The 11,156-nt window shown below is 38.6% G+C and overlaps 1 protein-coding gene across 1 annotated transcript; it reads left to right on the top strand.

The window, feature by feature from the left end:
- Positions 1–1,723: 1,723 nt before the first annotated feature.
- Positions 1,724–10,858, top strand: LOC125344997 (PHD finger protein 10-like; the record flags this gene model as incomplete). Its single annotated transcript, XM_048337254.1, has 5 exons — positions 1,724–1,899; positions 4,343–4,498; positions 8,945–9,053; positions 9,323–9,511; positions 10,662–10,858. Coding segments are annotated over 5 exons (716 nt in total), but the record flags the coding sequence as incomplete, so codon positions are not given.
- Positions 10,859–11,156: the final 298 nt, after the last annotated feature.

Genomic DNA, 11,156 nt, shown 5'->3' with positions numbered 1-11,156 from the left:
CACCTTTCAACTAGGACACGACTGCCTTGTTTGCTCATGAGCAAGACATGTCCATGTCTCTGCCCACCTCTTGGGTTTGTCACACAGAGATCCACCATGCAGCAGCAGTACTGGTGACATTTGGTGCTTCAGATTCACTCGTCAGATTCTGAATTTCAGTGATGCTCACAGTGGGTATGGAGTAGAGATGAGATATGCTGACTGCCTGAGAGGTAGTGAGAGAAGGATTGGAGCAGCCACCAGGTACTGTGGGTACCCTCTCAGGTTACCCCTGCCCTGGCTGCTTCCTTCAGTCTGCTTCATGCCCACCAGCTCCCTAGCTACGTTTTCCAACCTCACTATAGCCAAAACAAAGCTAAGCAAAACACTCAAAACAGGAGTAATAGATTCTTCTTACTCCAATACAGCTCTTCTTCCTTCAGCGTTAAACCTTAACCTAGAGGTGCATTTTCTTGGAATAGATGATATTATTTAGGGAATAGAACTTAAAATGGAATTAGACTCATACTTACTATTTGAAAGTCAAATTTAAGTCATGGCAGAAGTTTTAGTTGTTTTTTTGGGGGGGGTAGGTGTTGTTGGCCAAAACATGATTAACATTTGTATGCCAGTCCACTCACCCCTTTTGCTTTTTGGTGTGATGCCTTGGTTGAAGGAGATGGTGGTCCCAGAGCCCCCTGGAGTAACAATTCCCCTGAGGATGAGGTGGGGACGCCCCTCCCACACAGTGGGCTGCGTGCCTTTGGACCTGGGGGAAAGAGTTGTCAGTCTAACTTCAGATGGTAAACATATTTCACAAATGGTTTAACATAATTTTCAAACTTATTTATTAAATTATGTCTTAAGTAATATCCCAGGTCCATCATACACAATGTGATTTATGTGCATGGAGGTATTTAATACTCCTGTCATTTCTGTGAGGTACACTGTGACTATTCCAGTTTTACAAGTGTAGGAGGTCCAGCACAAGAAGTCAGTCCTTGACAGAATGATGGAAATCAGTGGGGAGCCAAGGGCTAGGATTTATGTATTGTTGTTCTCTTACTGTGGTTTTACCCTATCTGTTAGGAAAACCTTTAATGGCTTGAGGGTAAAGGGAAGAAACGTTACCTATTTTTGTTTTTGTTATTTTGAGTCAGGGTCTTACCATATAGTTCAGGCTGGCCTTGAACTTGAGATCCTTTTGCCTTAGTCTTCCAAGTATTGGGATTCTAGGCATATGCTACCATGCCCAGCTGAGACATTTTTTGATGAAAAGATCCAGATGTCTATTCTGCATTAATCAGTTAGTGAAAAATCATTAAAGGTCCTTTATTGACTATCTCTAGTTGATGACCAAAATGAAAAGTCACCTCTAAGCCTGGTGAGTACACACGCCTGTAGTCCCAGCTACTAGAAGTGGAGACAGGGAGATTATGGTTTGAGGCCAGCCTGGGCGAAAGTTAGCAAAATCAAAGTCTGTGTGCTGGTGGACATAGGTGTAATCCCATGCACTTGGGAGGTGGAGGGAAAAGGATTAGATCTGAGGCTAGCTTAGATAAAAGGGTAATATTTTTGGAAAAACAAACTAAGGGCAAAAGAACTAGGCTCAAGCAGAGTCCCCAGAGTTCAGTCCCTAATATAGCTCCCCCCAACACATACATGCATATGTACACACATTCACTTTTCAAAAGTATTTGGGAGAAGTTTAGGTTATTTTTGCATATTTAATAATAAGAATAAGTGAAAGTAATCTCTCAATTTAGGTACTCTCCAGATGAGCTGCGATATTTGCCATTAAACACAGCCCTGTACGAGCCCCCCCTGGACCCCGAGCTCCCTGCACTAGATAGCGATGGTGACTCTGATGACGCTGAAGATGGTCGAGGTGATGAGAAGAGGAAAAACAGAGGCACTTCGGTAGGAATGTGTATCTTTAACAAGAAATCATTTCTTCCCTCTTGTTGCTTGTTGATTTCCTTCCTAGGGTGTGAAGTTATACTGTTACCACACTTTGCAAAGTACAGCTCATATAATTCCCAGAAAGCTTTGTAGAAAAATGTGCATATGATGTGTGTTGATAACAATCAGCTGTTCATGGCCTCTGGTAAATTTTGCATTAAAATTATTGTTGCTGTTTGCCAGTGACTCACACTGGCTCTCACTCCGCTATTCCTAGCTGCTCAAGAGTCTGAGATCTGAGGACCACTGTTCAAAACCAGTCTGAACCAGAAAGTCTCCAGTTAATGAGCAAAAAGTTCAGACCCTGGATTGGTAGAAGACTCGAGTGCTATTTTCCTGGACTTCACAGCTGAATTTTACATCATGAGCTGGGAACTGGTGATTCATGCCTGTAATCCTAGCTACCTCAAGGAGGCTGAGATCTGAGCATTGTAGTTTGAAGCCAATTGGGCAGGATAGTGTGAGACTCTTATTTTCAATTAAGCAGCAAAAAGCCAGAAGTAAAGCTTTGACTAAAATGGTAGAGCTCTAGCAGACTTGAGCAAAAAAAGCTCAGTGACAGCTCTCAGGCCCTAAGTTCAAACTCAGGATCCACATACAAAAATAAAAAGTCATTCTTTAGTAAACAAGATAGGCAAGGTACAGCTTAAAATATTGAACAAGACAGACTTTGATCTTTCGCTATAGAGAAATGTATTTTTCTTACTCTGCAGGGGCATGTTAGTTTGTTCCCATAGGCTTCCTACAATAAAGCGTTGCATTTATTCATATACTGTACTGTTTGTTTTTCCTGCATGGCTTTTTTATAGTAAAATGCTCTTGAAGATAATGGAAAGTTACTGATTCGGTATGAGGGAAAAGGGCAGCCCTGTTGTGGTTTAGGGTGATGGCTTTCTTTAGAAATGTATTGACCAATGCTGGGTACTGGTGGCTTACACCCGTAATCCTAGCTACTCAGGAGGCTGACATCTGAGGATATTGGTTAAAAACCAGCCTGGGGAAGGGAAATCCGTGAAACGCTTATTTCTAGTTAACCACCAGAACACTGGAAGTGGCTCTGTGGATCAAAGTGGTGAACTGCTATACTTGAGCAAAAATTGCTCAGAGAGAGCATTCAGGCCCCAAGTTTAAAAAAAAAAAAAAAGACCAAAACAGTATTGGCTAATATCCATCTTAAAATTCACATTATAGTTAACTGGAACCTGAAAACATACCATCGAGTGCTGTTATATTTCTTTGTCATCAACAGCTTCTATCCTATGCATGTTACATGACATGATGTGTTGTTTAAGGCCAGAAGTGGTAATCATATCCTGTTGGTTGCTAGAAGTGGAACTGTGTGAGGCCAGGCAAAACACTATTCTCAAAAGAGAGCAAGTCATTTGACAGTACATCAAGAATTTTAACTTCACAGAATTTGACCTACCAAATTTGCTAAGATAATTTATCCCAAGGACTTTAATTAGTCAGATTCTGGAAAAACTGAATTAGAAAAAAAATGTTGTTAACAATATTTTTTTCTAATTGGGAAATTAAAAATCTCATCCAGAGTAGATGAAAATTCAGTAGAAAGTTCAAAGAGTAGTTAATGATTGGAGAAAATGCCTGTGTGCACACATACAGTATAATCGTTTTGTGTTTTAGAAACAGTGCATTTATTTCTGGGTTGGGAATATGAGAGAGATCTTGGACATCTGCAGAATAGAACAGCACAGCCAGAAAAGCAGCGGAGGGAGGGTCCACACCTAGTGTTGGCTACTGGTGTTTATGAGGCAGCAATAGATAGTTTAATTTTTTTCCCTTGCATATTTTCTGATTAAGAATATATTGTTCACATTAGAAAATTATAAACGGGACGAAACAAATGTTGAGGTCTTAAACTTTGAACTGGTAAAATGAGTCAGATGCTGTTGTAGAAAATTGGGGATATGGTTCTGCATAGTCTTAACATAAACCGATTTGTATTTGAAAGATCTTAGTAGTCTTCAATGAAAATGGTCCCTTATTTGTACTAATAATATAAAACAAATAAACCTTGTTGTGCTCTGAGTGCTGAGTACAGCTTAGTGGTGGTGAAGCTCTGTGTTGAAGCTGTGTGGCATGGTAGTGGCTGAAGTTGATAGTTCCATTCTTGTGAAGTCTGAAAACAGCTCATGATGGCATTGATTGACAGAAATGGAATTGGCTTAATAAGTAACTTGTCATGTTAACTTTAGTTTCCACTGGAAACAAGAGTTACACATTGCTTATAATTAGATTTGATAATTAATATTTGTCATAATTAGCATAGTTACAACTTTCAAAGGAACTAAAAATTTCAAAATGTTTTCTTTAGTTTTAAAAATTCAGAATCAGGTCTCTCTCAATGCTAAGAACCTCCTTTTTGCCTCCTGTGCTGTAGGACAGCTCCTCGGGCAACGTGTCTGAAGGGGACAGCCCTCCTGACAGCCAGGAGGACTCCTTCCCAGGAAGACCAAAGTCAAAAGACAAAGCGGCCACTCCACGAAAAGAGGGCTCCAAACGCTCTGTACTGTCCAAATCAGTTCCTGGGTACAAGGTAGAAGAAAAAAGCCCCTGACTCAGCTTCCTTACTGACCAGCTTCTCTCCCTGACACATGTTAACTCTGAACCTCACGACTGGAGCTCCTGCTTGCTGTACCTCACTTGCTATCCTGTGGTGTGCACCTGTCCACTGCTTTCTTTTTGCTTTTTTTCCCCTTGGTGGCTTTCCTGTCACTTTTGGCTATGGTTTAGCTACTGTTTTCTGTAAATGTAAAATTTATGAGTCTTTTTTTCCTCTCCAATAATAGCCAGGCAATTTGGAGTTTTTAAAAACGTTTATTTCAAGGCAGAACTTGATACTTCAAAAAAAAAAATTTTTTTTTAAAAAAATATCCTAGCAGTTGGTGGAGCAAGACCTACTGAGTTGTAAAGAAGGGGTAGATGTACTGTCATTAAGTTGAATTTCAGTAGTGTCTTGTTAGGAAGATTTGATTTTAATATAATGATGGCTTTATCACTGTGCCACATTCAGCTAACTATGGGGTAGAAAGTATGAAACCTTTTTATTTCCATTGTAGTGTTAGCAGAACCTTGGCAAATATCTGGCATCTTTCTGTATTGAGGACTGGGACATATTTGGCTTTTGGCTCTGGGTATTGTCAGTAAGGTTTTCTGCAACTATTATTTCCTGTCTGCTCTTCTCCTTTAAGAAGTTGGGTAACCCTTAGCATCTTTATTATTTTGTAGGGATGTACGAATCTCCCAGAAAGAACAGAATTCCTGCAGTTTGATGTTTTGGATGGTGGTAGTAAAAGATGCAGTTCCTTTGGTCTGGAATGTAGTAGAATATGAACTCTAGTGTGACTGTGAGGTATATTTAAGGAAGGTTTTAGGTAAAGTGATGAGAAAACATTGCCATGTGGAAGTGTGTCAGGGTTTTCACTGTGGTAAATGACCCACAAGAACAGTTGGTTGCCTAGCATATATAAGCTCTGGGTTTTATCCCCAGTACTTCCTACCCCACCTCCCCACCCAAAAGAAACAAAAACAAAAAAAGCAGCAAGCTGAAGTGAGCTGTTAACCCTTGTCCCGTCACCCTACCTGAGCGCTTTCTAGCAGTTAGAATTCTATAATCTTTTTAACCCTGAAGTTAAAAAAGAGAAAATAAGAATGTTCCATACCTTGTTTGAAAGTATCTATATGTAATCAATTTTAAAAACACATGTTTTTCGCAGGCCTTGGCAGCAGGTTTAAGCTTCAATCAGATGGTTGCTTTCTGGGGCGGCTTCAGTGGGCCGCAGCAGGATGTGACTTTTACACACAGTGTATCTGAGTTTTTTAAACTAGAGATGTAAGTTAATGCATAATATCAAAAGCAAATGAACTCCAAAGATTAAGTTTCAGAAACATTGTGGTTATCTAGGAGCTCCGACTGGAGGCTGTAGCTTTAAGCACACAGCCTGTCGGCTCCCCAGTGCTGATGGCTTGTTTGATCATGGGTTAAAAAATTAGAGTATGGAAGTGGATGTTTTAACACAGGCTGAAAATGGAAAACTGTCCACATTATCATTGATTTAATAAATCATATAGATTAGCCTCATAGTACTCAAAGGAGTGTAATATGCAAAATAAGCATTTTGTATCTCCTGTGAACATTTTTAGTACCTAAAAATGTTTCGGGTATTTCAGAGATGAGAACAACCAGTATCTAGACATTATATATTAATGTGAACATGATTATTGAACGTTATCCTCTATAAATAGTATTAATAAGCCAAGATGTGCCTAAACATTTGGGTACTTCAAGCGGAAGCTCATATATATATATACATGGTCACAAACATACACGTTTAAAATATGACAAATAAGAGAAATGATAATGTATCTGCTGTCTTGCTTAATGAGATTGAATAGCACTTGCCCTTAATTTGTAGGACAGAATCGTTTAGGTTACATTAACCTGACATTAAAGCATAATAGTTAAGATTCAGGCCTATAAATGTGTATTTATAATCTATACTACATTAGTGTTAACATGAAGGTCTCACTTATCTTTGGCTCTCTTTCAAGAAGAAAAGTGTACTATGGGCTTTTTATTTGAGATACATGGACTGTTGGGATGATTATTTTAGTTTTGTCATCAATGAAACTTTGATGTTGTTGGAAGTAGAACATAGTGTCTCAGTCAGAGCAGAGGGCTTTGTTCTGCCGATCTTAGGGGTCCTTCCTCCCAACACATATCCTTGGGAAGGTGGAAGCTTCGTCTTCTTCCTTAGCTGTTGCTCTGTGGGTTCCTAAGTGCAGGCTCTGGCTTCTTAGGTAGCTCAGATACTAAGTCAGCAACATGCTTCTTTTGAACTGTATCATTGCAGACAATGCTCCAATGCTCTTTCCCCTTCTTTTCTGTTCCTCCTCTTTCTCCTGTACATGTCCATTTCCCCTTTATTTTTCATCTGTCTCATTTTTTTCTTCTATTTTCTTTTTATCTGTCTTTTCCTTTTCTGTTTGTATACGTCCACCACCTCTTCCCTTCTCCATGTCCTCTTTTTCCATCTTTCTTCCTTCTACATCTCTCCTCATTTCTCTCTTCCTTGTTTCTTCTCTTCCTCTCTTTCCTGATTCTTCTCTTCCATCTTTTCCTCTTTTCAACAAGATGAAGACTTTTGGGTAAGAAAATTTTTAAATGGTTTAGCAAAAACATTGTGATCTGAGCTTAAAAGTAAACCTAGAACTTCTTAGTGTCCTTTTTATCATAGACATTTGTGTGTATTTTAATAATTGTAGACCTTGGATATAGGGTAACTGGCTTTGTGTTATTTCTTTTGGGTTTTGCTTTGTGAAGGGTCTCCTTTTAGGATTTAATATTGTGTAGTTACTTCTCTGACTTTGGTGAAAGGTATTAAGAGTACTTAGTACTGGCATAGGCCAGGATCTAACTTAAACTACAAGTATTAATATCTTTTACATTTAGCACAGGTACCATAACCCAAAGAGATTTCTTAGTTCTTGTGGATTGAGGGGTAGCCTTTCTGCTGTTTATTACAACAGTTACAAATTTGGTCCAAACTGAATCAGATGTGGATCACAGAAGTGCCCTTCCTAGCAATGTTTTATTGCGATGGAGGAATATACAGAATTGTATGTTTAGGGTGTCATAGTAACAGCAGAGTTAACATTAGGTTTGAGAAAATTGGGGAGCAGGGTATAAACATACACACATAGGAAATACAGAATAGTTAATGGTGACATTTATATGTTTGTTTAATTTCCATAATATTTATTATTTTGTAGAGACATTTGTGATTGTTTGTTTTTATCATATTTATGTATAAGGTTGACTTTTTAAAAAAAAATAAATAAGCCAAAATTGTTTTTGAATGCCTCTGTCATCTTTTGCAAAGAAAAATTACAAAAGAAACTTACTAACAAATTCTTTAGGTCAAAGAGGTTATGAAAATGTGTTAGTGGGACCTTTTAGGGTTAGAATACTTTCCCGCAGTTTGAGTTTTAGCTCCCTTTTTGGTGTAGTGACTTAGAAGGGGGCTGTATCAGATGCACATGGCTTTATAAAGCAAAAATATAACAAGTGTATGTAGAATCTCCTCTCTCCAAGTTTATTTTACATTCCTCTGTCCCATCTCATCCTTGTTCCACTTGTTCTTCCTTTCCCTACCAGGTGTTACACATACCTGTAGCACGGGTGAGCCTCACTCTGTAGTCAAAGTTGTGATAAGCTCAAGATGGCCCCCTTCCTCTGGTAAACTGAGGTGTAAGGAGCCTTTTACATTGTCCTCTTCCACGTAGTGCCAAGTATGTTTGCAGCCCCAGTGTATGTTCTTAAACTGGAAGACTGATATTTAGAATACGAGTGTTCATGTTTTTTTTTTCTGACTAGTATTTTTAAATCTGAAAACCCCCTTTTCCTTTTTACAATGTTTATATCATAGTGGATGCTTTTGTCCTTTAGTTTATTCTAATTTGCTAGATACTCAGTGACAATAATGCAACTCAGTTTTACACACACACGTATGAGACATTTTCATTCAAAGATGTTAAAACATTTTTAAGCTTGGATTTTTAGAGGTCTAGTTCTACATCCTTGGAAAGCACCAGTTTTTAAAGAAAGTTTAATATATATATATAATCTGCTTAAAACTGAGTTTTAATATCTTATATTTGGTACTTTTATTTTCTCTTAATGAATAGTGACCCTTTGACATTGTAATTCTTCTTGTTTTACACAGATCTGAGCTGTGCATGTAGCTAATATAGAGTTCTGTATTATAACATGAGATCATGTTGTTTACTAAATGAAATCTAAGGCTTTCCTCAGTAGGCCCTTTTATGTTGTAAGCAGACTCTTGCCTAGTTGTGTCTTTCACAAGGGTTTTCATTAGCAAGTTACCAAAAGTAAAGATAAGGTGACCCAGTAACAGAATTCCTTTTGAACCCATAGTAAGCTCTTCTGGCATGAATTTATAGCCCTCTTCTACCCTTCCAGCCAAAGGTCATTCCAAATGCTCTATGTGGAATTTGTCTGAAGGGTAAGGAGTCCAACAAGAAAGGAAAGGCTGAATCACTTATACACTGCTCCCAGTGTGAGAACAGTGGTAAGTACAGAGATATCTCCTTGAGATTTTAACCCACTCTTTGTTGCTTCAAAAACTAGGATTTATTGTCAGCTAGGTTCTGCAAAGAATCATCAGTTATATAGGGCAACTTGTGTAAAGTCCATGTATTTTCTTCAACAGTGTATTTTATTTCTTTGGTTATTAAGCATTCTAGCCATTCTTGGGAAAACCTAAAAAGAAAGCCAGTATTTGATATGCCATATTAAAAGTTCTCTTGTGAAATACTACTAATGTTGGTTTTGATTTAGGCCATCCTTCTTGCTTGGACATGACCATGGAGCTTGTTTCTATGATTAAGACCTACCCATGGCAGTGTATGGAATGTAAGACATGCATTATATGTGGACAGCCCCACCACGAAGAAGAAATGATGTTCTGTGATGTGTGTGACAGAGGTTATCATACTTTTTGTGTGGGCCTTGGTGCTATTCCATCAGGTAAAGATTCTAAAAAAACAACACATTTTCTTTGTGTGATGAGGCTCTCAACATTTAGGATTGCATACATGACATGAACCCATGGTCTATATAACATACCTTTCTGTACAAACATACTGTCTTATCTTTTCATCCTTGTTAGTGCATCGAAGAACAGATAAGATGGAGAAACACCTAGGCTAGATTTTACAAGTATAGTTCCATGTATACTATGAGCTGGTGTTTTTCTTCTTGCATAGCTGAAATGAGTATTTGTTTCAGTGCTTTTAATTTGGGATGTCATCTACTTAGAAGTGACTGCTATGTCTTTTCCATGTCAGAATGTATTTTTATAAGATGAGGCAGCATAACTGGGAGCCAGTGGCTCATTGCTGTAATCCTAGCTACCCAGGAGGCTGAGATCTGAGGATCACGATGGTTCAAAGCCAGCCCAGGCAGGAAAGTCTGTGAGACTCCTCTCTCCAATTAATCACCAGAAAACCAGAAGTGGTGGCAAGTGGTAGAGGGCTAGCCTTGGGCTAAAGAGCTCAGGGATAGCACCCAGGCCCAGAGTTCAACACTCCCCCACCTCTCCTACCCCCCCCCCCCAACAAAAAAAAAATAAAAAGGCAGAATGGACATTGTAATCAAAGCAAACCACCCTACTGAACTGTTACAGAGGTAATTGTAATTTTAGAACTTATTAGCATAGTTAATACTATGTAATTCTCTAAATTATATGCATAGAACTGTTTCATTGAAGCAACTGAAAAGTCACTTAAAAGTCTGTGTAACCCAGAGCAGGACTTGAGGATGGTTTAGCAGCTGAGAAAAAGCCATGTTCAGTAACAGGTTTTGTATTAGGCTTTATGTTCCTGAGCTTTAGGAGTCATTTAACTTCAGGAAGGATTACAATACTTTTCTCAAAGTTCCAAATCATTGTGTAACATCCTTGCCTGAATTTCTCTGCACTTTACATAGCACTGGTTACCTGGTAAGGGTATATTTTTCCTTTTGGTTTAAAGAAGTCATTAGTGCTCCTCATCACCCCACACTGAAACTCCCAGAGGTTATCACCAGTGCTGGCAAGGGGCAGGCATTAAGATGGTTTAATACTCGGTCCTATGAAAATAAAATTCCACTCCGTATTAACTAACAATTTTTCTCCTAGGTCGCTGGATTTGTGACTGTTGTCAGCGAGCTCCCCCAACACCCAGGAAAGTGGGCAGAAGGGGGAAAAACAGCAAAGAGGGATAGATTTCTTTTTTTTTTTTTTACCCTAATGTTGTATTTGCACTTAAGTGGAATATTTAGTACCAGTTTATTTACATTTTCATTTTTATGCCAATAAAAGATTTCTGAAATCAATGATGGGTTTAAAATCTGCAAGTTGATTTATTTCATTGTTAAGTTATTCTTATCTTAGAAACTAAGTGCAGGTACAGAAATGGTTCATTTTCAAAATGATTGTTTTGGCGAGTCCTGGGGCTTGAAAAATTCAGGGTCTGGGCACTAGCACTCTACCACTTGAGCCGCAGCGCCATTTCTGGCCTTTTCTGTTTATGTAGTACTGAGGAATTGATTGAACCCAGGCTTCACACATGCAAGGCAAGCACTCTACCACTAAGCCACATTTCCCAGCCCTAAAAGATTTTTTTTTTGTATC

This window comes from Perognathus longimembris, unplaced genomic scaffold (genome assembly GCF_023159225.1).
Source record: "Perognathus longimembris pacificus isolate PPM17 unplaced genomic scaffold, ASM2315922v1 HiC_scaffold_5093, whole genome shotgun sequence".
NCBI classification, from domain to species: Eukaryota; Metazoa; Chordata; class Mammalia; order Rodentia; family Heteromyidae; genus Perognathus; species Perognathus longimembris.
This window is presented reverse-complemented; position numbering and strand designations above follow the sequence as displayed.